Genomic DNA, 27394 nt, shown 5'->3' on the forward strand with positions numbered 1-27394 from the left:
GGATTCAGAAAAGACCACTGCAAATGGTCAGGGTTGCAGTGCCTAGGAGACAGGTCAGGACAGAGTTTTCACTAGGTAATCTCTCAGACTTCTAAAAAGTGAGGGTTTTATATAGCCTAACTTTGAGCAGATGCTTATCCAATCATCATGGGCAGAATTATCTTTTCCCTCCCGTCATCACCTTGCCAGGTAGCCCCTACACCCCTGCATGGAGCAAAGGCTGCCTATGTCATGAGGCGCTGCTGAGTCACTACCTGGCTACGTCCACTGGGACCTCAGAATAGTTGCAGTTTTCAAAGGATGCTTACCCACCGCATACCCATTAGAATGGCTGATATAAAAGCTGACAATACCAAGTCCTGGTAAGAATATAGAGCAACAGGAACTCTCTCTGGTGCTGCTAAGAAGGCAAGTGGTAAAGCCACTTTGGAAGACAGTTTGGCAATTTCTTACAAAGCCAGCTAGAGTCTTACCATGCAGTCCCCCATTTGTGCCCCTAGGTTTCTTCTCAGCAGATTTGAAAATTGATGTCCATATAAAACCTGTATGTGAATGTTTATAACAGCTGTATTATCATCAGCAAAAACTGGGAAGTTTCCAGATGTCCTTCAATAGGTAAATGGATAAACAAGTTGCAGTGAAGCCACAAAATGGAGTAATTAGAAGAAATACGTGATTAAGCCGTGAAAGACATGGATTAACGTCAAACACGTACTGCTAAGTGAAAAATCCAGTCTCAGAAGGCTGTGTACTGTATAATTTCAATTACGTGAAATTCAGGAAAAGGTCAAACTGTGGAGACAATAAGAAGATTAGTAGTTGCTAAGAGGAGGGTGGAAGCGGGAGGCTGACTAGGTGAAGCACAGGGGATTTTTAGAGAGGCGAGTCCATTCTGCACGCTGCTGTAGTGCTGAATACATGACTGTATGCGTTAGTCAAATGGTTGGAACTTCACAGCACAAAGAGCAGACTTCCATACATGCAAGTAAAAAAAAAATAATTTAGGAGGAAGGCATGCTCACTGTGACTGTGACGGGAGAATCCAACTATATTACCAATGTATGGAACAGCCCCAGTGAGGGTGGCGGTGGGGAGGGCAATGCCAACCTAAGTAACTTTGAAAGTGAATAGAACCCAGGAGACCAAAGACAAAGAAACTGCGCGTAAACACTGTAGTCTGGTTGATAAACTTGTTTCCCATGGCGGGTATGGGTTAACAGTTCTGAAACTGCCAAACAGTGAGGATAAACGCTGGACACACTGATGCACAGAGGCACTGTTTCAGCTCTGCTTACAGAAAAGCAGCCACAATATCCACAACTTCCATTTCCTCTTCCTGGGCAGCACGCGATAAGACTTGCCGTCGGCTGAAACCATGTGACTCATTCTGGGCAATATGTAATGTGACCTAAGGGATACACAGCATGTGCAGTGCCAGCCCCTGAAATCTTCAGTAAGACCCTCCCTCTTTTCTTTCCCAGAGATCATCAGATGACACAGTTTTAAGCCAGAAACATGACAAGAAGAAAGAAGTGTGGATTTTCAAGTTACTCCTTAAAGGGGAGCCATCGTGAAGGACCACCTGATCCGTACTGGATTAAGGTATGAGAGAAATAAAATCGTACATGATGGCCCCGAGATTTTGAGACTATTTCAGTGAGGGCAGCTTTCCTAGGGGGTTGTTCACCCACACATTATCCTATCAGTATGAAAATATCTGAGCCCAGATCTGGGCTTTAAAAAGTTAGGGCAGGAGAAAGATTATAAACACCTGCCTGGTGGCGGACTGGACTTGAGTGGGGCTGCTTTTGTTTAAAAGGGTGCTCTTTACTTCCCGAAAGGCCCACTGAAACCCGTGTTAAATACAACTGACCCTTGAAGAACATCGGTTTGAACTGCATGGGTTCACTTTCGCACAATTTTTAAAAAATAAATATAGTACTATAGACGATCTGTGACTGGCTGACTCTGGAGATGTGAAATTGTGGCTACAGAGGGCCAACTATGAGACTCGAGCATCCGTGGATTTTGGTATACCCGGCAGGTTCTGGAGCCAATCCCCTGTGGATGTGGAGGGTGGTCAAAAAGCTTTTCCACACTGGCTAGAACAGAGAATTCTGCATTTTATGTTTAGACGTGGGAGGAAAAGGTAATCATGAAGATGAAGATGCTATTAATTAGAAAGTAGATTAATAAAAATAGAACTTTCTGAGGTGCCATAAAACACTTGACAGTTTTACAGAAAATTGAGGTTTCGAGAGATTAACCACAAAGCTCAAGTCTGACCATTTCATTAGTTGCAGAAGCAGAGCCTGAAATTTGACAGGTCTGACCCTCCGTCCAGTGTTCTTTCTATACTATGTACCTTCTCTGAGCCTAAAAACATATACCAGTCTCAAAGGGAGTTGCCTGGTCAACCCGAACCCATGCTTATCTCAAGCGTCCAACATTGAAATTCAAGAATGAACATCCAACACTAAGGGCCCTTTAGAGTTCCTACTGCTCTGCTTGGAAAGATATCTGAGATAATCAGAACACAGTCTGGCTTTGAGGCTGTGGCATTCAGGGCGGGAGCTTTGTGTTGTCTTTTTTTACTTTTTTAAATTGAAATATAGTCAGTTTACAATGTTGTGTCAATTTCTGGTGTACCGCACACTGCTTCAGTCATACATGAATATGCCTATATTCATTTTCATATTCTTTGTCACCATAAGCTACTACAAGGTATCTGATATAGTTGCCTGTGCTCTACAGCATAAACCTGTTTATCAGATTTGTGGCGAGTTTGTCTTTTGAAGAAGGCGATGTTCTGTCAAAGTTCAGCAGGTGTGCTGAGTGGATGGGTGGGTTGGCGGATATCTCTCTTGGTGTATTCGTGAAAGACGGTGAGCTAAGAGCTTCCTTCTACTCCGCCATCTTGGCCACTTGATGTGTTGGTTTTGACTGAGCTTGAATATTACCTCTATCACGTACCAGCTGTGAGAACCTGGGCAACTTCTTTCATATCCTCGAGCATCCACCTGTGATTATTTGTAGCAAAAGAAGTCAAGTCTGTCTGGAAAAGACGTGGAAAATTACCTGGTGTGAATGAAGTATTCAGTGTGGCTGCAGTGATTGTAGTGGTAACCGGAAGTAGCTAGTGGGGTTTTCCTGGAGGCAGTTAGCACCTGTTATGGCTTGTAAGGCATTGGTCACATCATCAGCTGTGCTGTGTGTGAGCTGCCTGTCTGACCATGACGTCTTTGTGCTCCTGGAAAACACACACAAAGACAGCATCCCCTTGTCCTCCTCACCCACACAGCCCTGTCCACAGAATAATAAATGGCTGCTGATACAAAATGAAAAGTAGTCCTCGCTCACTTCATATTCTAAACCTGATTTCAGAACTGAGCCGCCTCCAACAAGGGTGGCGAAAGGTAAATGCTGTGGTCAGTGAGCTTACACTCTTCTCACCAAGCCTTTTCATCCTTAAATGCTGGATGTGATTTTACTTTGTTCTGTATAAATCATCTGGGGAAGAGATCTGTTAAATATTAGAAAATGTTAATGATATTTTTAACATTTTGATGTTGATGGTAAAAATGAGTTCATTACAGAAAATACTTATAAATATGAAGTAGGAATAAAAATCACCTTTAGTCCTACCCACCATAAATACACCACTTTATTTTAAGATGTTTCCATTGTATTTTTAATGCATACACACAGATGTTTATGTTTAGGTACAATATGTCTATAATATATTTAGCATTATGGAGGGGAGTGGATTGGTATATATTTTAAAAGATGTTCCGCCTCTTTATTTCCCAACTCGACAGAACAAACGGAAGGAAACATTTTCCAAATAGGAAACTGTTCTTCAAAGAAGAAGTCTTTAGCTTTAATGAACAAACACGAAAGAAATTGTTTATATGTTGATGGCCCTTCTGGAATCCCGGAAGGTGTTTGGAAACACTGCCTTTTAAACAGGTGAAACCTTTTCCGCCCCCCTGCGGTCTTATTCGCACCATTAATTTATTTAGAAAATCTTTTTTCCTTCTAGATAACACAGAGTTATGTTTCAGTCCAGCCTGAATTAGTGGGGTCTGAATTAATGACGTTTGCCTGTATTTAATTCAGCTTCTTCAAACATGCGTTCCTTCTGATAAAATCTCCTCCGGATGCAAGAACAGTAACAATTAAAATATGCAAGGGCAGAGCGCCAACACTGAGCGTACCTGAAGAAATCGATGAGACACCATTAGGGCTTTAAATCTTGCCCCGCAACCAGGAGGTGAGTGGGTTGTGTTTCAGCTTGGATAAGCAGTTCCCGGACGGGAGCTTGCCAGAGAAAGTACCCTGCAGGCTCGAGGTCTCTGGAGGTACAATTCGGGTTCTGTTAGCAAAAGCCTTGCAGCAAAAGATGCTAAAGCAGGCCGCAAGGCACGTCCAGCCCAAACCTGCGTGGCACTTGGATTCGATACAGACCGAGCACCAGGCTGGTCCTCCGTGGAGCATCTGGTTTGAACCATCCCGGTTGGTGAGGGAGCTAGAAGCTGAGCATAGAGGCCAAGTCACGAGCGGATGTTAGGAATAGTTGGGAAGTGCAGCCAAAAAGAGGCAAACGGAAGTTGCAGAGGGAAAGAGGCATCGTGGGAAAGGCAGAAGGAGAGGAGATGCTTTTGCATGCAAATAAGGATGACTGACCCCGGAAGAGACCACTCCCTCATTTCCGCCTGACTTTGTCCCGCAGATGTTGCATCACAGTTCTTAGGATCTGTGTTTGTGCTCTTTGTGGACATGCCTCACTTCCTAAAACAGAATAAACCCTTTGAGGCAAAGACTGAGTTGTTGGGTCCCCAGAGAATAGCAGCAGACACATAGCTAACGCTTCACGGATGTTCATTTGATGAACAAATGGAGGAATGAAACTGAGACACAGACCCCTACGTCTCAGGAAAGCTTTTTTAGTTCATAAAAAAGGGAGGGAGATGAAGCAGGCCTAGAAAAGTGGTCGACAGAGCCGGGTTTGAGGGCCTGGCTGCATTCCGATAAGATGCGGAGCAATTTGAGCACAATAAAAGGGTTCTGCTTATCTTAAGTATCAGGCTTTGAGAAATAGTCCTGGGTCGGAAGGGAGGGGAGTTGTTTTCCTTAAATAGGTGGTGTTAATTAAGTTCAGCGAAGGTTACTTAGGGCCTTTTGCATTTTAAATATCTGCAGTGCCCTAGGCCACCGAGACTCTGAGAGTTGGAAGTCAACAATCAAAAGCACAGTGTTTGCTGTGAAGTCGATGCAGGATGGTGTCAGGAGAGTGTGCCCTGGGCGGCAGGACTGCTGGGGATTCTAGTCCTGGCAACACCAGTTACTTCCTGCAACTTGCAAGGCACTTTCTTTCCCCTGGTTCGCTGATCGCAGCAGAGGGACCTGCATTGACTAGAAGCCTGTTCCAGACCACTCTCCACCTGCTCGCTCCTTCCTCACACAGCGGTGTTTGGAAAAGTGACTGCCCTTTCCCCTCTGGGGTCTGCCTACCTGTCAAGTCTTCTCCCCAATGTAGGGGGGCAAAATTTGCCGCCCCAAAATGTGTCCTTGGCAGGACGATTGTTTGGGGCTGGTTATTTTTGAGACACAAAAGACTTAGGAAATTTTTGTTTCACCTCCCCTTTAACTGCCTAAAATAATTTAGACAGGGAGTTTGTACTAGAAAGAGAGCTATTACCAAAGAGAACTTATTTTTACATCAGAGAGACTACTCTGCAGGAGATGGAAAACATTTGTTTCCCAAACATTTTCTCATCCCGTCTCCCTGTGAATTGTCTTTCTCCCCTTTGAAGTCCTGGGCCCCTATCTCATCCTCCTTAGCTCAGGATGGCATCTAAAGCTTACGTGCCTATCTGTCTGAGGTTTTAGATTCTTATGGGATCCTTAAACATATGTAATTAGATTTGTTTTTCTCTTGTTAATCTGTCCCATGTTGATTTAATTCTTAGACCAGCAGAGAGAACCTAGAAAGGTAGAAGAAAAAATGTTTTCTCCTCAACACTGACATGCCATACATTAGAGACGGACACTTTATCTTCAAGGAGAGAGGTCTATAAAAAAGGGCGGGCATATCTGTAACTCTGAGGTTTAGCACTGGGGGCTGATTGTGGCGTACACCTAAACCACCTCTCCCAGTGTCTCCTTTACCAGTGCGACAGGGAATATTTAGATTTTTAGCTGCTTCATCACTCTCCATCTCCAGTGGTTTAGAATGCAGGTGACACTGGGTCCCTGAACACCATCCAGGAAAGCACTTGACCTCAGGGAGCCTGAGATTTCTCCTTCACACAATGGATATGCCCATGCAGGCGCTCTCCAAAGTGTGACGAGGAGACAAGACGATCGATGGGGAAGTGGATGGTTGTGTTGAGGCTGCCCAAGACGACCCCGAGGCCGAGTGCTTCGCTAGAACTCGCAGTACTCAGGAGTTGTTATACTCACTTTAGAGTATGTCCCAGCCAAGGGATGCGGACTGAAATCAGCAAAGGGAAAGATGCGTGGGGTGAAGGCCAGGAGAAGCAAGCACAAACCTCCGGCTGTCTGCTCCCTGTGGACCTGCACGGGCACTTCTAACTCTCCCAGCAATGACGTGTGACAATGTGGGTGAAGTGCTGCCACCCGGGAAAGCTCACCTAGGCCTTGGTGTCCAACATTTCACTGGGGTCAGTCATGTAGGCGTGCAGTGTCTGCGTGTGTGACCGACCCCAGCCACTCTGACCCCAGGTCCTCGGAGCGAAAGTAGACTCTCGCCCTAAATCACATTTGTTAGTGTCAACTATCTGGTCAAACTGGCAGCCTGGCTCAAGGCCCCAGGCATACAGAAACGCTCTTACCAGGCAGAATATTCCAAGGACTTGCAGCTCATTGCGCAGCAGTTGGCCAAGAGCCAGTCCCGGAGACAGGCCTTGGAAATCTGCAAGGTTTGAACAGCCCAAGCAGCTAAGTTAATCCTTTCTCGCGTAAAGGTTAATTGTAACGTACTATCCTCATCTGTAAGGTTAGGTTTCTTAGTAAAAAGGAACAGTGCTGATAAGAATGAGGTCTATGTTTCCATTAGAAGATCGCTACACTACAGAATACTGTGAGAACTTTCTGACGGGGGAGGACCTACCTTTCCCTTCGAGGCAGCTAAGTACAGGACCAAGTACGTGGCAGGTGCGCAAGGCTGGCGAGATGAGAGAAGGCGAGGATGATTTCAGTAACACGAGCTGGGGTATGAGACAGAGCTCCTGTGACTCCAACTCTTCCAAAGTCCCAAAGTCAAAGAGTTTTCTGAGACTCCACTTCCTCTTCTTTAAAATGAGGGTGGCTATACCTAGATTTCTTTCAGAGTCTTTTGGAGAAGTAAGAGATTCGAGCCTTCAGCTCGATTCCAGGTGCATAAGTCATGAAAGGGTCCTGCTTCGTGAGGCCAAGGCAGATGTCAACCCATCCTACTCAAGCAAACCCACGGCTTACCTGTGACTATCCCTCCTATGCTGAACGGGCATCAAAACAAACCAAGGAAAGGGTTAAATGAGAACGTCACCACAGCAGACCTTTGCTCTGGTGGCCGGGAGAAACGTGCCCCAAAGTGTGAGCATCTTCTAACCCAGCAGGATTTCTGCTTTCTACACACAGCATCTTTCCATTCACCCTGCTTCTTATCAGATGTCTGAAAAGTACGTATTACGGCTTCAAAAATTTTTTGATTATTTAATCAGCTTATTAGAGAGTTCCACGTGCAATAAAGCTGTTCTCTGGCAGCAAATCCCAGCTGCCGTGAAGGGTTCCTTGCAATGTGACAGATTTAGGTCAGTGTCATTAACAAACATCCAGATTGATGTTGCCAGCTTGATGATCACAGAAGATGGCAAATTCCCTTCGCAAGGGGACAGAGGGAAAGAGGATTTGTCACTCCAGATCATTCTACCCATCTATTGGCCTGTCCCAGGCAGAATCCTGAACCAGATGCTTCTGGAGAAAGGAGGTTAAATATCTACATAGTCTTTGAGCAGAGCACTGGAATGAAAGTCAAATGTTTTCAGTTCTGCATTGTATTATGGACTGAATGTTTATACTCCCCACCCCTGACCTCAGTTCATATCTTGAAACCCTATAACTCTATGTCATGCTATGGAACGGCAAGGCCATTGGGAGGTAATTAAGTTTAGATGAGGTCATGAGATGGAGGCCCCAGATGGGATTAGTGTCCTTATAAAAAGAAGAGTCTGGGGCTCTCATTTGCCTCCGTGTGAAGACACAACAAGAAGACAGCCACCTGTAAACCAAGAAGGCGGCTCTCACCAGGCGCTGGGTCTCTGGCACCTTGATCTTGGACTTCTCAGCTCCAGAACTATGGGAAATGAGTGCTTGCTATGTAAGCTGCCCAGCTTAAGATGTTGTTGTGGAGGCCCAAACCCACTAAGACATCTTGTGTCTGTTAATGACTCACTGTGTGCCCTCGGCTGTGGGCCTCTGTCTGAAATAAAGAAAATAGCATATGAGTGGTCTGGTTTTTTCGCTCCACAACTGCTTCCTGAACACATACCTGGTGCCAGATGCTGTGCTAGTGTGAGGGATGCCAAAGAGATCAAGGAGAATATGCCTCTTGTGCTACCACAGCGCCTTCGTAGCTCTCCTGCCTACTCACATGTGACAGAGACTAGTTTATTCCATCACACACAGGTGTGAGAAATGTTACTTTTTTTTCTTCTTTGTAAATGGTATGTTTCTGAGCTGTTACTTACCTGATTAGGAGGATGACTGTCACACTCATTAATGAAATTCCCGCCAGCCCCCTCTTGCATGCTGCTTTAGCCTCGCACATACATGGTCCCAGGGGACTGAGGCAGTGGCCCGTCCTGGGTCTCTGCTGACCCCTCCCTTGCAGCCATCATGTGGAGATGTGGGGAGGAATCCTGCGCGCATCTTCCTCAGAGTCACACGGAGGTCACTCATAGTATTGTCTTGTGCCCCAGGATCTTCACAAGGCAACGTGGATGCTTGCCTCAAGGCCACACACCTGGTGTGAGTTCTCCAAAGCATCCAGGCCAGTGGTTGCATCAAAGATTCTGGTCCCCATGGGGAGCAGAGGGCAGTCTCATTCTCAGAAAATCCCACCTACCGTGTCATCCCCTAAAGAACCAGTTCTCACTTCCGATCCAAGTGCCTGTCTCTCTCCACCCACCTCCGCAGTGACTGCAGCCTCGTTCTTCGATGGGCCACCAAGATAGTCTGCTTGGGCGGCCATAACTAAATGTCACAGCCTAGGCGGCTTAGACCACCGAAGTTTATTTTCTCACAGTTCTGGAGGCTAGACAAAGTTTCAGATCAAGGAGTCGGCAGATCTGGTTTCTTCTGAGGGCCCTCTCTCCGGCCTGAAGGAGGCCACTTCTCCCTGTGTTCTCACACGGTCTTTACTCCGTATACACACGTCACTGGTGTCCCTTTGTGTGTCCAAATTTTTTCTTCTTGCAGAGACACCAGTCAGTTTGATTAGGGCCCACCGTAACAGCCTCATTTTAACTAAATCACCTCTTTATCTCCAGATAGTCATATTCTGAGGTGTTGAGGGTGAGAACTTCAACATATGAACTTGAGGGGACGTGATTCAGCACATAACAGCCATCATGACTCTCAACTACTGCACAAGACACCAATCCTCTAGCCTGGGATGGTTGAGACTGGTCCCCACGCAGTTAAGCAATGCAGCTATTCTGCTGACCTCCCCAGATGGAGTCTTCTGCCGGACAGTCTCTGAAAATGAAAGAGCTGCTGGCCTTTCTCCAGGGTTCAGTAGAGTCCCGAAGGACAAATGCTGTATTTTGTGGGTGGCACGTGTGAATTCGCCAAAGGACAGTCACGATGGATGCTTCCTTCTGTTCATTTGTGATGAGCCTGTATTTAAGAAAGCAAGACACAGTTAATCTCTTAATCAGGATATTCTGCATCATTAATGATAGTAATTAATAATACGGGCTAATATTTATCTAGTGTTTACTGTATACCTGGTACTTTATGCACATAATCTCCTTTAATCCTCCAATCTTAGAAAGTCGCTGGAAGGATCAAAGACAGAAATGTAAGCAGATAATGCACTTTCAGAGGAAGAAGAGAGAGGCATAGATATTTATTTTGCTCCTACTATGAGCAAGGTGCTATTCCATGTATTTTATCTCCATAGTCTCTTTTAATCTTCATGACAGCCCTAAAGTTGGGTGTTAATATCTTCACGTAAGGATGGTGAAACCAGCCTCAGAATGATGCAGTAACTTGCCACACAGCTAAGTCTTGCTGTGAACCAGGATTTACCCTCAAGGGACATTGACTCCAAAATGTGTGCCCTTAACCACTGTGCTAAAGAGGCAGGTGGACCAGATGGATTTCTTGCGTCATTACTAGTCTGAGCAGGACTTCATATGAGACAAGTTCTTGGGAGTGGATCCATTCCTGGGTGAGTAGTTGGTTCAGACACAGCTTCTGCAGGCTAAGGGAAGATGACCATTTAGTTGAACTTCACCTGGTATCAGCTGGATGAAGAGAACAATAGTGGGTGATTGAGAGACAGTCCTATCTAACAGCATCAGGGTCAGCCACGACACACGAGGAGGGGCAGGAGGGCAAGCCCCGCGGCTGAGTCTTAAAACACATGAAGTCAGAAGAGGAGGCAGGGAAGTGGGTGACACCCGAATTCAGGTTCAAGAGCCAGACTCCATGCATGAGGGAAAAGGTGGTGATAGGTCCCCCAGCATCCCCACATCTCCCAAAGTATGCAGGCTCTCCTTTCTTCAGGGACAGGGGAAACAAGTCAGAAGATCAAGCTGAGAGTTCAAGAGATGAGACCAGGGACCCAAGCACAGGGTTACAAGCCTAGCGTGGGGTAGCAGAGGGCTGACTGGATGCTAGTAGATGTGATCACTTGTTATCATGCTTGAAATTCTGCAGTGGCTGCCAGTTGCTCTTAGGATAAAGTCTGGAATCCTCATATGAGTTTCAAGACCCTGCATCATATGACTACATGGTACTCTTACCGTCAGCAACTGCTCCTCCCCATCCCCATCCCCAGTTCATTCCTGTCTCCTCTCTCCTCTTTCTACTCCTCCTCATTCCCATCCCCAACTCATTCCTCTCTCTTCTCCCTTCTCTGTCTCCCTCTCACACTCCCCCTTTCTCTCTTTCATCTCCTGCCAAACTTGACCATTGTGTGAACTGTTACTCCACATGGAACACATTTCCCTTACTCTTTGTTCAACTCTTATTTATCATTCAAGACTCATGAAACATCAGATCTTCTAGTGCTTTCCATGACTTTCCCCCTTCCCCATCCAATCAAAGTTAGGGGTCCATGCTGTATACCCCCATAGCATCTCATACTTCCCACTCCTTACCATGTATCATGCTTCGACATGAATGTCTGTCTTCCTCTCTAAACTGCAAACTTCGAAAAAACATCTGTTGAATCCATGAATATAGAGTTGAACCCTGACACCTTCAATCTCTACTGACTAAGAACAGTATTTTATACAGATCTTACGTGGAGACTGAACTTGTAGGTGGCAATGGAGTGGCTGCAGTTGTAGGGAAGGGTGGCCCACATGAGCTGGAAACTGGGTGTGTCCTGCTGGCCTCAGTTGCTACATCAGCATTCCATGAAGCGGACCCACCAAGTTCTTGGCTTGGCAGATCTCTCTTAGCACATCAAGTTTCTGCAGTATTTGAAAGAAGTAAAAAAAAAAAAAATTCTGTCTGTATTTTTCCACTAATTTAGACCATTCCCCTCTTAGCCAGTCTTCTGCTTAGCTGAGCCTCCCAGAAAACTCTCCACCCAGTTGCTTCCAATTTTGCAGGTGCCCCTTGTGCTGTGGGTGGGGTTTTAAGCAAAAGTTTGGTCCTTTTCAGGACTGCAGAAGCAGCCCTTAATGGACCAGCACAGAGCTCGCTCTGCTCTTCCTGGCTGGGTTGCTAAGCAACATCCCTGCTTCCCTGGAAATGAGGTGAGGCCGTACCGGGCTGTCAGAGAGCGTGCTGGGAGCGGGCACTCGGGGCTGCTTCTCTTCATGACTTCTCTTACAACTCGTTCCTTCCTTTTCCTTTCCCCTGATTCCTTTTTTATCATTTAAAAATGATATCTTCTTTGAGTCTATCCTCCCCCTGTGTGTTTTGCCATTAGTTGCCCGTGAACTTTTGGAAGCTAGGAATTCGTCTAGGTCTTCCACTCTGCCTCTGTGCTGTAGATGACAGCAGAGGCGATGCATGCTCAACAGGGGAAGCCAAAGGGCATAACAGGGCCGTGATTTCAAGCACCAGTCTTCATCCATGCCTTGCCCAAAGGAATCGTGAAAGCTAACTTTTATTGCGTGCTTACCATGTACCTAGGGGGTTCAGGCAGCCCCTTACCTGCAGTAACTCATGTCAAGGGTGGGAATCTGGCAAAAGAAATATCCTCATGGCAACTGGATGGACTGAGAGCTTTATTCTCCCCAGGTGACAGATGGAGAAACTCCACAGAGGTTAAGTAGCTTTCCAAAGGTCACAGCGTTTGTAAAGGGGACCAAGAGTCGAATCTCTTCAGGCCCCAGGTCCCATGCTGCTGACCACTCCATCTTAACATTGAATTTTGTGCTAACAAAGTAAATTGTGAAACTGAACTTGTGACCAACCTTTCGAGTGCTGTAATGTCCTCATCTGTGTGATGTAAATAATAACAGTTCTTCTCTTCCGGATTTATGAGGCTTGAGTTAAATACACGTTGAGTACCTGGGACATCACAGAGGAGCAGTAAACATTGTGCGCCTCCCTTCCTCTTCTGTAAACGTGTGGTGAATCCCATTTCCTAAGACCTGATTGACCTTACAAGGTTAGAAGATGAAATAGGCCCTTACATTTCCCTTTCCATAGACGTTGCTTGAAAAAAAAAAATACATGTAGAAGTGATTTTTTGGTAAACATTTAAAGTTCTTTCATCACAGCGTAATTTATTCATTCTGTCTTTCTGTCAGTGAAGTCTTCGTGTCACTGTTAAGAGAAAGAAAATTGGCTTGCATGTTATTTATGGCCAAGAATGACAATTCTGGGACTTCTGGGATGGGGAGAGGTGCAAATAGTTGGAGAAACGGGGTCACAGCAGGAAACCGAACAAAGAACAAGGATGATGTCTTCACAGAACCCCTCCCACTGTCTACAGAAGTCACCGTCCATCCACCGCAGTCATCCTGAAGACCCCCTCCAGCTGTGTGGGTCTACACTGGCTGGGCCAGGGGTGGACTTCAGGAGCCTTGGATCAGACTGGTTCCAGCTTGACCGACCATGTTAAAATGCAGGAGCTGGCCCAGCTTGAGATCAAAGACCTCCTCTTTGTAAGACAGGTGTGGAGAACAGACGATAGCTTTTATCTGGGGCTCGCCACCTGCACGTTCCACTCCCTCAGCACTGGTCTTTCCTGTAATGCACAAATCAATAGTGCTTTGCCCAGAGAGATGGTGGCCCTACCTGGAGCCAACAGGCTTTGAGCAGGAGTATGAAATGTGTATGGGCTCTGAGCCAAATCCTGCTCTTCCAGGTGGAAAATCTGTCCTAGAAAGCTCATTCCTCCTGGGTCCCTGCAGAAGCTCTGTGACTCCAGGATCCAGTAGGTTTAAAGCTATCTGGGTGCATTTGACTGTGGCTCACAGAGGAATGGAACGGTTCTGGAATAAAATAGTGGTGCCAGGTGACTTCCAAGGTCTGGATTATTCTTATAAATAACTTTGTCAGGCCATTTATTTGCACTTGGTGGCGAGACTGTGTAGTACAGTTAGAAGACCTGTTTCTGGGGACTGACAAATCGTAATTCCATCACTAGCTGCGTGGCCGCAGACAAGTTACTTCACTTTCTAAGACTCGGTTTCTTCATGTGTAAACTGAAGTGGTAATTGGACCCACCTCACTGAGCTGCCGTGAAATTAAGTGAGTAGCTCACATCGAATTCTTACTGTCATGTTTGGCCTTTGCAGTGAGCCCAGCTGATGTTAGCTATTCTTACTAAGCGCATTACTTTGCATATCTGTCTATCTAAGGTATAATTTTATTTATGTCACTTGTTTAACAAACAGATAGGCTTCTTCAATGCCAATCACTGTTCTAGGCTCTTAAAAGTATTTAATACTGATAACAATCATGTGAGAGAGGAACCTATTAAGAACCTCATTTCTACAGAAGAAGGAATTGAAACACAGAGAGGTTAAATGTCTCAGTCAAGTCGCAGAGGTAGTTAAATGGACGAGCTCCGATTATTTTCTCCCGTCTCTAAGCTGCGCTCAGAGCCACAGCACTCTGCTGCCATGATTTTAAGTCAGGAATGATGTTGACCGTAACAGTTAAATCACTCACCTGGAAACTGGGGGAATCTGAGTTCTAATCCGAGCTATGTAGGTGCCTCATAATTCGGGGAAACCCAGCTCCTGGGTCTAGGCTTTAACCACAGCATCCTTCTGTGCACTCACTAACCAAATGCTAGGTGACGTTCTTATTAATTTATAATGATATGTTATACAATTAATCACGTGTAATTAACGACCCCTTGGCAGTGTTTATAATCATCCTCTAATTTATAAGCACGCTACAGTTTCCTCCCTGGCGCAAGCCTGTGGCAGAGCCAGGCCCACCTCGGTCCCGGTTAGGGCTCACGGGGATCACCGGGCAGGGAAAGCCTGGCCATCCCTGGTGACATCAACTCAGAAACGCAGACCCGTGGCTTGCCTGTCCCTTCTCTCTCCTTATCAATCAGTTCTGAAGACTTCATTTAAATTTTTTATCAGAGCCATTTTCTTCTTGGCATCAATGGCTCCATTTAGAAGTTTTATTGAGACTGTGAAATCTTGACTGTGGAGAGACTCCTTGTTCATACTTCAGGTTCCTAGGGAAATACTGGCCCTTGGGTGGAGCCAGTGCAATTTTGGTGGACACCTAGCAAGCAAGGAATTTGGGGCGTGGAGGTCAGATACTCAAATGAGAGAAACTCAGTTTGTGACTCATGAAGCTCATTTGTTTATTCCAAGCTATTTAATGGAGAGTTTTTTTTTTTAAATTGATTTAACACTGTCATAGACTGGAAGGCAGCTGTGCTCACCACTATACCACCAACGCACACACGCTGTCATAGACTGAATGTTTGTGCCCTCCCCAAAAGGACACATTGAAATTTTAACCCCCGAGGGGATGGTATTAGGAGATTCGGGGGTGATCAGATCAGGGCAGGACCATCATGACCCATGTAAAAGAGACTCCCAGGAGCTCTCTTGTCTCTTCTGCCATGTTTGGACACAGTGGGGAGAGAGCCCTCTGTGAACCAGGAAGCAGATTCTCACTAGACACTAAACCTGTTGGTGCCTTGACCGTGGAATCCCCAGCCTCCAGAACTGTGAGAGGTAAGCGGTTATTCTCTAAGCCACCCAGTCTCTGGTATTTTTGTTAGAGCAGACAGAACTGACTGGAACACACACCCTCTCCTTCCAGCTTCATGTACTAGTTATTGTACCCGATTCGGTGAATTACTCTCTCTCGCCACTGATGATGCGATACTTACCAACATACGCCTGTGCAGCTTTTAACCTGGCTCATTACTTTCTGGTTTAGAGACCTCTTTCTTCTAGTCATTACTTACACAGAATGTATCTACTTAATATATTTGGGATTTAATATACGTTGGGCTTTATTAACGTGACCATAATTGACATTTCCTTCAAGGTGCTTATCTGAATGTTAAAAACTGCCTTTCCTGAGGGCGGAATTCAGCTATATGAACTACAGTAATTGATATGCAATCCTAGGCTAAAGTAACGTTGGGATAGCGAAAAGAAAACTAAGCTCATGCTCAGTGTTCAAAACCTGTAGGATAACTTTGGGTACCACTCCTCATCTCTGAAAGCTGAAGTTTAACATTTCATAAAATCAAGGGTCTAGACTAGATCAGAGGTACTTACTGAAGGATTGTGGCATCCTAGAGTGTTCAAGAAAGATCATTGAGGGATATATGAAATATTATTCACAAGTATATGTGGGTATTTTTATTGGGAAAGAGTCTAGAGGTTTCACTTTCTCAAAAAGATCTGTAATTCCCCCCAAAGTAATTGTATGAGAGGTGACTTCCTGCTCATTGGTCCAAAACTATCCCATTCCATTGCGTGCATCCACCTTGATTTGTGAGTTGTTGCAAGGAAAGACGGTTCCAAACCAAGGCAGTCAGAGAATGTACTGTGTGCCTTGACATAGAATGCTTACCATTAGATCTGATCCTGAGAAGTAAGGAATGACCTTACACTTGTAACTTCAGTCCCTGACAGTGATTTGGAGAGACAGCAATATTGCAAAAGGAAAGAGTTCTTTCAGTAACCTCCTCTGTCCAGGTTCTTGGGTTGGCAGACCTGGAGCCAATGGTAATGACTCAGTTTTCAGGAAGAGAATGATCTCTGCTCAGTCTGAGCTCACTATAACCCACCAAAGATTTGCACTGATCTTCAACTGGAAGAAATGCCTATATGTAAGATTTTGGTGACATAGAAAAGAGAGAGGGAGAGAGGGGGACATAATGCATGTGAGTTTCTGTACCTTATTAGTTTAAATGTCATGGGGCTGATTCTTGTCTTGGCTAGGAGGTTGGACTGGACAATCATATACTTTGAGACAGTGAAAAAGGAACTGCAATCATGGTCAGTATTCAGTATAGTAACTTGTAGTACAACTTTGGGTATAACTCCTCGTCTGTGAAAGCTGAAGTTTTGCCAACCTTTAATGATCCCTTTATTCCAAAGAGTCTATGGTCCTATGTGTCCACTCTTCTCTCCACTTTCCCTGAAGACTTGACCATCTTTAACTCTAATAATATATTTTGCTTTAAAGTCTATTTTGACTGCTGTTAACAGCACTACATCAGTTTCCTTTTAGTTAATATTTGTCTAGGCTACCTTTATCCATCTTTTCATTGTCAGACTGTCTTCCCCTTACTTTTTAAATTTATAACTTGTAGTCTGACCACCTGTCTTTTTACTGACCAGTTTTGTCCAAGTACATTTATTGTGATTATTTGTGTTATAAATTTTTCTATTATGCCTGTTTATGTATCCAGCTATTTTAATTATTCTTTTGTTCTCCTTTTTACCTTCCTTTTAATTAAAAAAATTTACTGCTATTAATTTGAAAGTTATCCAGTCCTCATCTACTATTTTAGCGGTTAGTCGCTCCTCACCATTTGACTCTATGATATTTTCCCCCAATTATTTATCACCATCTATGGGTCCATATTATTCTTTTCCCTTTCTTTCCACAGAACAGAGAATAGCAGATAATTGTCATTGAGATAATTTTATCAACAGAGACAACACAACAAGATACTCAACATTTAAAAATATATTCTTGGGGCTGGATAATCCCAAAGCATCTTTTTTTCTATTGTGTCAATTTGTTTTACTTCCCAGTCTTTCTTCCACTTGTGACATACAGTCTCTGTGCAGCTATGATTTTAATCAACGAGGGGAGCCTTGCTGTTAGTGTGACCTCTTTCATGCTCTCCTCTTTGAAGGGGGCAGATATGCCAGGGTCCAGAATTTCCCAATGATTTAATCTGATAGCTAATTAATGGCCTTCTGTGGTTTCCATAGCAATGCCACGCTTTGCTGCCAGGCTTATCCAAATGGGCATTCTGTTCACTCTTTTGCCTTAGCATAAGCATATTAATCAGACACCACAGGTCCTTGGCCGCTGCATTAAATGGGTAAGACACTAATTGAATTTAAGTCTCACTTGACGTCTTCAGGCTTCTCTCCCCACCCTCAGATAGAGGGGAACCTCGTCAGCTCAAAGAGCTGGACCCAGGCAGGAGACATGCGGAAATCCACAGGACATTTGTGTCCTTTTATAGCAAAGCACTTTCCTTTCACGTCTGAATAAATAGTTCGATGTCTGAATCTTTCTCCACCCTTGAAAATGTCTCTACTTCCCTGACCTTAACAGTTACTAGACAATGCTGTATTCTTTTTGTAATATGAAGTGATGGAGTTAATGTTGTCAGGGTAAAGGGAAGGTCTTTCCTACACACACACACACAGCTGGTGAAGTCTGGGGAGGACCTCGGGTTGAAGGTTCTAATTGCGCTGGGATGAGGATTGGGTAGCACACTGCCTATGGGGAGTGCCCGGCAGTCTGTGAAGGACTGTGGAAGTATAAGGGATATGACCTTCTGAGTCTTTGGAACTGCTTGGAAGGGAGAGATGAAAGGGAAAGGAAGAGAAACAGTGGAGAGGAAATCAGGCTCAAATCCATTCTTCAGGTCATAAGGATTACACATGGTTATTTCAGTTTCTCATAAAAAGTCAAAATCCTCTCTTTCCGTGGTGGACTAACTATTCAAAATGATACCTCCTTAAGGCTCTTGTTTTAACTGGCCCTTTAACTGCAGATTTATTCCATTGTGTTTTTCCATTCTCTGTTCCTTTGTCCCTTCTGAGCCTTGTTATTTATCCAAGTCCTATTCACTTTCAGCACTCGGAATGAACGTGCCCACATAAAGCCTGTATCAACCCCACGAACAGAGTTCATAACTTCTTCAGGGCTCCTCTCTGTGTGGCTGACCCCACAACAGCACTCATCATGGCGTCCTGTAATTATGGTGTATTATTTTAATTGATTCATCTCTCTCTCATTAACTTGTGAGTGGCACAAAAGCATGGGCCATTTCCTTACGATCTCATTTTTCTGGCATGCCCCATTCATCTGCTAGGTGTTGAAGAGATGTTTGATGATTAACTGACCTTCTGCAAAGTCTTGTGCTTGATAAACAGCTTCTATGTGACCTCTGGCGTGAAGAATTTCCAACCTAAATGAACACTGAACCCTCTTAAAATCTGAGGTCCAAACAACTACTTTGGTGTGAAGTGCATGTTAAATGTTAAAGTTGGCATCAAAATATATGCTACTTTGTACTAAAAACTAGGACATTAAATTTGGAATTTGCCATTATGGAGAAAAAAAAAAAGAATCCATTTGCCTCCCGCCAATCCACACCCACTTAAATCAACTAGATAACTCTTTACCTCTTAATGCACTGAAGCCCTTTCCTTTCATCGTAAAATAAACTGTGTGTGTGTGTAGGGGGGGATATTCTCTTTGAGTCATATTATCTCAGACTCTGGTAACTCCTGAGATCGTTTTTGTATTTTATCTACAAAAACATTGACATGAGAAAAAATTGCACACACACAAGCTGGTAAAGTGTAGAAGAATCTGATGGATAATAATTAGATCCGTTTTATAAGACAAGCTGGAATGAGCACTATTGCTCCCCTTCAGTGAAAGAGGAATCCAAAGAATGTGGCTGATAGAGCTAATTAGCTTCATGCCCCTGGAATGGCCCAGTTAGCAAATGGGTGATCGCCTGGAGATGGTAAAGAAAAGATGTGCACGGGGCAGGCTGTTGAGACCAAAGGAGTTCGATTTTCTCTTCCGACCCTGAAGTCTGTGATCCTGTCTCTCTGCTAACACGGAATTGAAGATTCAGATACTCGAAGCACCTCTAGTAAGTACCACCTTAGCAAAAAGAGCAACACAGAGTTCCTGGAGATGAAGAAATGCTATCTGCCCAAATCCTCTACAGGAGTGTTTTGAAACAAGTTTTCCTTCTTGCATCTCTCCTTTCAGTTTAGACCCCAAGTCTGACACTACGATTCTCTGCTTTCACAAATGCGAAAGTCGTCGCAGTGTTAGTTTATTTGTACTTGTGTGTGTGTGTGTGTGTGTGTGTGTGTGTGTCTGTGTGTGTATTCGGCGTTTATCAAAGCATCGCTTTTTTGATACCTACTTGGGCAAGTCAGTCTGGCAGATCAGTGCAATATTAAAACCTACCCTAGTTTATTTTTGTTATTGATTTTTATTCAAACTGAGATTTACTTACTATGCAAAGCATTTTTAGGAAACTGGACACCATTTCTTTCTGGTGAAAGACAGTGGGTGAAAGGGTTTTCTGGATTAAAAGAAAAAAGCTATCAAAACCACCTGAGACTGAAAACTACTTCGACCCTTGGCAGTTGGGTTGGAGGAGGAAACACATAAAAGTGGCCAGAGTGAGTTAGGACAGGAGCTGCCCGGGGAGTCAGAAGGCAGGGCTCAAATCCGTATCTGCGCACGTGTAGACACAGGCACACTCTCTCTCTCTGATTCTATTTCCCAAACTGAATCAAGGAGTTCAACCAGCTCATACCTAAGGTTCCTTATTGTTTTTAACACCCTGTGATTATGTGAATGCTTCTCCACCTGCCGCGCCCCCTCCGATCCCACCTGTCGTCCAGCTTCAATCAGCTTCCGTTTATTCGGCATGAGAGAAGCTCCCCCGGTAAGATGGCGCTGTCACTGCATCCCCACCCTTGTGTGTGAATGAGTCAAAGAACCACAAGGAATTCAACACAGAGAGGGAAGCAATCGTAACCGAAGAAATATCTTCTTTATCTATGTCCATTTCCTCCCACAAGGAAAAATGGCAGTGTCGGTTGTACATTACATATATCTCTCTTTCCTTTTAGTGTTTAATCTTAGCACCTGCACAGCAGAGACCTTTACAATTCATTGCATATGCTCTCTCCCCTCTCCCCACCCCTCCCTGCAGCACCTGAGGCCTAAGAAGCAACCCCCTCCAAGCTCCTCACAAGGCTGAGACCCTTCTTCGTGACAGAGTATAGAAGTAACAGACATGCCCAACGGTTTCAGACCGTCTCTAGAACGTTTCAGTTTCCAGCGAATGAAGATTTTCCTCCTTTCCTTTGAACAGTAATTACATTTCACAAATTCTCGTTTGGTCTCTTTTGCTTTGCTTTGTTTGTACAACAAAAGGGAAGGTCCGCGGCGGGGTCCCGGGTTAGCAGAGCTTGGCCGTCAGCTGGTCCGACTGTTTGAGGATCTCGGTGTTGTAGAGGTCCAGGGCGTGGTTCACCCTGATGATCTCGCTGTTGGTCAGCTTCAGCCGGTGCTTCAGCATACACGAGAACAGGTCCAGCTGGGGTTTCCCCGGGGCCGCGGGAGGGGCCAGGCGGTTGATTCGGTCCCGAATATCCAACAGCAGGAGCATGACGGACGACGAGGAGTAGAACTGGCCGCCTTGCGTGTAGGACTGGTTGACCTGCTGCACCGCGCTGCGAAGGAGGTCAGCGTTGAACCTCAGGCTGTACCCGAACACCTGCACATCCGAGATCTTGATGTAGAACTGCCTCTTGGAAGGATCGGACAGGTCCACGGGGCCCTGGCCAGTCTCGTTACGCAGGAGGCTGGGGAGCCGAGTCCGACTACGTAGGTAGATGTGGACCGTCTCGAAAAACGTTTTCCACCGATTGCCCAGCAAGAGGGTCCAGTTGTAGCACTGGCTGTTCTGGAGGCGGACCTTCTCCCAGCGCGGGTAGCCGAATTCCCCGAAGGGCATGTTCCAGCCCTCCGAGTGGCTCCCGCTGAAGGGGTTGACGTAGACAAAGAACACGGGGTCCAGGCTGCTGTTGCGCATCTGGCAGATGCGCATGGACATGCCGATCACCATGTGGACGAAGTCCATGCGGTTCTTGTTGCTCTTGAGAGTGAGGGACATGCGCTTGCGCCACCGGGGGTCAAAGAAGGTGTCGAGGCGGATCTCGTTGCTGATGAAGGTGGTGTGGACGTAGAGGCGCGAGTCCATCTTCTGCAGCAGGTACTTCAGCTCCAGGTCCTGGAAGTCCAGGTCGGTCTCGAAGCTGATGAACTGCTCGCTGCGCTCCGAGTCCACGTTCTGCGGCTCGCAGCGGCCCCGGTACAGCTTGTAGCCCTTGTTGCAGGAGCCGCAGAGCGAGATGTTGGCCAGGCTGCACATGGCGCAGCTGTTGTTCCCGCCTATGATGCAGGGGATGGGGCGCTGGCACAGCGTGGTGCTGCCGTGGCACACGCAGCTCCTCTGGCTCTCCAGGAACGTTCCCCAAAACCCGTTCTCGTTGCAGTAGAGAAGCGACTGGACCCTTGCAAGCCACTGCTGAATTGTCCTGGGGGAATGGAGGAGAAATGGAGAATGTTAACCATCACGGGTGGACTTAACAGTGACGCAACTGCCAACGCAAAGTGGAGCTGGGGTAATCCAACTACTCATGCAGAGTGGAGCTGCGGGGAGAGTGAAAGGACTGGGCAGCCCAGGGACGATGGGAAAGGCACTGCTTATAAACTACAAGAACGACATTGTAACTCCTTGTGATGAAACAGACCAGCTCTGCGACAGTGTACTTTATCCTTCCCGTGGTCAATGTCCTCATCTGTAAAGTGCGGAGGTTGGAGTAATTATTCTTTGAGGTCCTTCCAGCTCCATGGCTCTATTATTCATTAGCCCCAAAGAAGTACGATTCAGAAAATGAAAGTCTATCAACTCAAAACCCCCTGCCGGATGACAGCAGGTTGTAAAAAATCCGCAATAAAGAAGAATTTAGGGGTTATTTCTTTTAACCTGTGTCAGAAGCTTCTGCCCTCTTTAAGGATTCTTCCCATGAGGTTACATAACAGCCAACAACTTCAACAGAAACAAATTATGTTTTGTATTACTCTGGAGATCACATAGTGATTCCATATTGGTGATCTCGTGTGATCCTCACAGTGGCTTTTCAAGACATCTAAGAAGGATGTGATTTCTGCCCTTCTTCAGAGCTCCAAACCCTCCAGTCAGTGAAATTTCCATCCCAGCGTGTGTCTCTAGGTCCCCTCCCCACAGCCCCTCAACATGTTTATAAACGAACCCAAGCCTGTCCCCAGATTCCACTCACTGAGACATTCCAATGAAGATAGATACTCACTCAGATAAGAGGCAACAGGAGAACAGGTAAAAATATGTGAGACAGTCAGCTTAGTGGCCTCTCATCCTTCCTCATTTCTGTGCGAGTCACCTCTTGGCTGTCTTCCATGCTACCAATAATCCCTTACATGTGTCTAGCACCGCCCCCCCCCCAGGGCACACTCACTCCCGTTTTCTCACTTGAGCTTCACAACAACACCCTGAAAATAGCCTGGGGCTTGAGGTCCGACAGAGATTGCTTAAAATCCAGGTTCCTCCACTTCTGAGCTGAGGGAACGCTGGGCAGTTTCCTTCCCTTCCTAATCATTCCTACCACACAGGGCTGCAGTGAGAATTTCATGAATTTTTATGGGAAGTCTTAGCCCTGAACTTGGTGGGTATTAAGGGCTCGATAAAAGTTAGTTCTTGTTATTCCCGCGCAGGGACTCTCAGCTCCATTTTCTAGACAGGGCAAGAGGAGCTCGGAGGTGAAATCATACAGTGAGTGAATAGAGAGATCTCCTGGCTCATGGCCGTAGCTTTTTTCGAGCAAGAGTCCACCAAGGAAGCCCTTCTGAAGGCTGTGCTGTGCGGTGGTAATGCTGACGGTGCTGCTGGTGGTGGCGGCGTGGTTCCTGATCCCCACTTTAGAAAGCTGGACACAGAAGCCCTTTTGCATTGCCTGTGATGGGACGTGTTAGCAATCCATCTAATCTATCATTTCCACTGCCGAGCCGCAGTCCTCAAGCCCAAGAACCAGGTGGCGGTAGGCAGTAGAGCCTCATATTGAAAAGGACATACATTGGCCCAAGCAGAACTGAGTTCAGTGCTCAGATCGGTAACCAGGAACACGTCGCTTCGTGCCTTCAAACCTCAGTATCCATATCTAAAACGAGAATAATAGAGCCCAGCTTATGCAGCGAGAGAGAGGACTGAATGAGATGATGTATTCAAAGCAACTAGCACAGAACCTGCCATAGACCAATTATTTAAAAGGTAATAATAATAAGTACTCTCATCCCGGAGAGTAAGCGCTTCCTTTGAAGGCACTGAGACAGGCTCGGGGATTTCGCTATCTCTCTGGGGCTGGAGGGAAACCGCTTGGGTACACGGGACATTTGAAAATGGATACTGTTGAAACGGCTTCCCAGAGTGCTTTGCTTTAAGTGAGTTGCTTATCAGTGGAGAGAAAACGGGGGAATAATTAGAATGCTCCTAGAAATTGCTCTGCCTTTGAAATCCACAGAACCGTCCTGGCCCTGCCAGGGAAACCTCCCTCGTGCCATTCAAAACACTGCATTGAAACTCCTGGTTTTTCGGTCAGTTTCCCCTCCAGGTTCTCCGGCTTGAACCGGAGGGAGGGGGGTGCCTCCTTTCCTGAGCATCTAGCCTAGAGCCTGGCTCTAAGTAAGTTTGCTGAAGGAATGAACAGACAAAAGTAATACTTTTTCTTATTTTTCATTTAAAGAAAAAACAAACAAACAAACAAAACCTTCTCTTCTCCCTCCTGAACTGCATATTCGTTTTCAAGACCTTCCACCCACACGGCTCCAGGCCTCCCCGGTCTCTGCTCCGTGAGACCAATCCTCTTACAGCCTGGAGACCAGCAGCAGGCCCGGCCCTCAGGAGACAGAGCTGGAATGATAATGAGCCACGCGGCTCCCACCTCCCCAGCCAGAACACTGACTGAATATTGGCGATGAGTCATCTGATATTTTGGGAGCTGCAGGGGCCCGCCACACGTCCCTGATTGCGTGGTTCCATCTGACGAGAGTGTCATTTTCAAAATGCCTCTTTCAAATGGCCGACACTTGCCCCGTCACTCCCTCTCCAAGTGACAGGACAGTACCCCCTTTGGAGCTCCTCTGTCCCCATCTGCGAGGCATTCTATAACCCCGCAGAGCGCCCCCTTTCCCGTGTCTCATCATTGGGACCCTTTGTCGGAGCCGGGGCCCCCACTCCCCGAATCAATGCCGCACTGTGCCTGAACTCTCAGCGTCCTCAGTGGTGGGGAGACGGAGGCGAAAGTTCCCGGTGAGGTTGCCACAAGCAAAGGGGCTAGTGGCAAATTAGGATTCCAGGCCCGTCGAGCAGGAGGGCTTGGGGACAGAGGCCCTCTGAGGCGCGCTGGAGAGCTGCGTGGCACCTGCATCTCCTGCCCTCGGAATAATCATGAGGTCGTGGGCTGTATCAAAGAAGGCATTAACGACACAGCAAGAGGGCTCAGGGAGGGGGCAGCAGGGGCGCCAGGCCCAGGGAAGGAGAGAGGCAACGGGGAGGGAAGGGGAGCACGGGGAAGCGTGATGAGAGCAGAGACGGCCTCGGTGTTGGAGATGGCGGGGGACACGAGGGAGCCTGACCCAGGTGAGGAGGAGGGACCTGGAGCGGAGAGTGTGATGGAGTGAAACTACAGCAGGCAGACTAGGCACGAAGACACTCAGCTGCACCTTCGTGTGTCAGAACCCTGCATGGGCCATTCTGAGGGCGGGCTGTCCTCTTCTGAAGTGGGGGTGGGTGGAGGTCAGAGAGGGGGAGCGCTGTGACTAGTGAGCCCTGATTCTCAACGTCAGTGAATTGTCCACAGATTTCAGGACTTCATTTGGAAAAGAAGAGCAAAACCAGGAAAACAAGCTCCTTCCAGTTTTTTGCATGCTTATTCTTAGCACAAGTGACTTCTAATGATGAGCAATTGATCTAGATCAGCTCAACCTCCCACACCTTCTCCATCTCCAGCCAGTGCTCGGAGTAGTAATCACTGATATTGAGAAACCCTGCCCTGCTCAATGGCAGGCAGCACCTTAAACCAGCGCAGGGAATCAACGGCTTACAACTACTGAGCACTCACTGTGTACCGGGCGCTGTGCTGGAGGCTCTCCTGGAGCCACTTGGATAACCAACCTAATCACAGAAGAAGAGAGCGACGCCTTGAGAAGTGGGATAACTCGTCTGGTGTCACAGAGTTACTCCACAGGCAAATACCCAGCTCTCTAGCATCAGGGCGCATCCGCCATCAGTGCACTTGTCGCTGTGCACGGCAACGTGAAAGTACAAAGACGGGGCCAGCAAGGAGGAGGAAGCAGGCCGCAAGGAGAGAACTAAATTGGAATAATGGAAAAACACAGAAAGTCTGAGCGTGCGAAGGGCCTATTATCACATTCCTTGCTTCCCCTGGACCTGCCAGGGTCCCTCTCCTCCATTCACAGATAATTGGAGCTCACCGACAAGTGCTCGGGGAGAGGCTGGGGACCAGGGGTAGGAGAGACTGAGATCTATAAATACCATTTCCCAGGCTGGCTGGTGACAGCCTGCCTCAACCCTGGCAATGGAGGAGCGGCTTAATAGGCCTGCTCCAGAGAAGTGGGGGGAGGGGGTCTCAAAAAGGGCGGACACAGCCCCACTGCAAGGCAGTCAGTGTATGGCAGTGAGGACCAAGTTCTAAGATGCTCTTCTCCGTCCTTAGGAATCCAAAACATCTTCCGTTTGCAGCCAGAGCTCAACTCCAATACATCCAAACTGACATCTTTCTGTTGGATGGGATTTCAGTTCATTCTGGTGGGGGTTGAGTGGGTGCTGCTGAGGGGAGGGGAGAAAAGTGGGAGGAGGGGAGGGCAGGAGGCTGCATTTTTATTCCTAAAGCTGGAAAACCCTGGCACCTGATTGGTAGGCTCTCACAGAGGCTACACATGAGGCAGCTTGGACCACAGAAGCAGAAAGCCATAGAGAAGCAGCCTTGGAAATATTCAGCCCATCTTCCTCAGGTTTAGACCTGAACATTGAGACTCAGTTGCTTCACTGGAGGATGAACATTTCTTGAGTGCTTTCCATATCATGACAGTTACCCTTTATCCTCACATCAACCCCATGCTATAGGACTCCTTTGTGATTTCCCTTCTACTGAGAGGGCACGGAAGACCAGAGAAGGGCTGTGACATTCCCGTAGTCACACAGCATGGATGTAGAAGACCAGAGCTCAGAATTTCTGGATCCAAATCCAGAGGTCCCTCCATTCCCCAATGTACTTTTCCTACCCTCTCAAACCTCAGACTGGAGGAGAAGCTAAGCCCCGGGCCACCGAGACACCTCCACTGCTCCCTTGCAGGCTCTGTCTTGGCCTCAGCCAGGATTTTCTGGCGACCTGACAGGTCTCCCAGTCACACAGCTGGTGTGGCCCATCATTTGGAGGACAAAGGCTATGCCACCCAGGGCTTCCCATCAGTGCTTTCAAAGGCACACGTCTCCCTTTTAGAACCCCCCGGGTGGGGAGCCCAGGCTGGGATTCCTAATTCAAGCAAACTTCCTGCTGATTTTAATTGGAGGTTTTGCCTAAGACAGGAAGGCAGTGCCAGGCCAGTGGCATTTTAGGGAAGATCATACAAATCAAGCACCAAGGAGCGGGCAGGGGATAGATACAGGCTAAAATAGAAAACTGTAATCCATAACTCCCATTTGCCTACCAGAAGGGTTTATTTAAAAGTGGAGAGGAAATGAAAAAAAAAATGAAATTGGAGTTCTGAATCATTCTTTTATTTATGCCCTGTACTTGCTCCTTGGCACTTCTTTGACATTGTAATGGGTGTCTGAATAATTCCGTGAGAC

General features: G+C 46.6%; 1 protein-coding gene and 1 long non-coding RNA gene across 4 annotated transcripts in view; one reads left to right on the forward strand and one right to left on the reverse strand.

Annotated features, from left to right (window-relative positions):
- Positions 1-302: 302 nt before the first annotated feature.
- On the forward strand, positions 303-20819 carry LOC140696146 (uncharacterized). 2 transcript variants are annotated; one of them, XR_012072229.1, is made up of 3 exons: positions 303-362; positions 1482-1602; positions 20636-20819. It is a non-coding gene; the product is annotated as an uncharacterized lncRNA (long non-coding RNA). The 2 variants fall into 2 exon arrangements; XR_012072228.1 differs by having other exon boundaries at positions 343-408.
- Positions 20455-27394, reverse strand: part of BRINP1 (BMP/retinoic acid inducible neural specific 1) — a 158863-nt gene continuing 151923 nt past the window's right edge. For both annotated transcript variants that reach the window (XM_072960010.1, XM_072960011.1), the window contains one exon: positions 20455-22025. In XM_072960010.1, coding sequence (XP_072816111.1) covers positions 20885-22025 — 1141 coding nt within the window. In that variant the 3' untranslated portion in view covers positions 20455-20884. The remainder of the gene's footprint in view (positions 22026-27394) is intronic.

Source organism: Vicugna pacos, chromosome 4 (assembly GCF_048564905.1).
Source record: "Vicugna pacos chromosome 4, VicPac4, whole genome shotgun sequence".
In the NCBI taxonomy this organism is placed as follows: Eukaryota; Metazoa; Chordata; class Mammalia; order Artiodactyla; family Camelidae; genus Vicugna; species Vicugna pacos.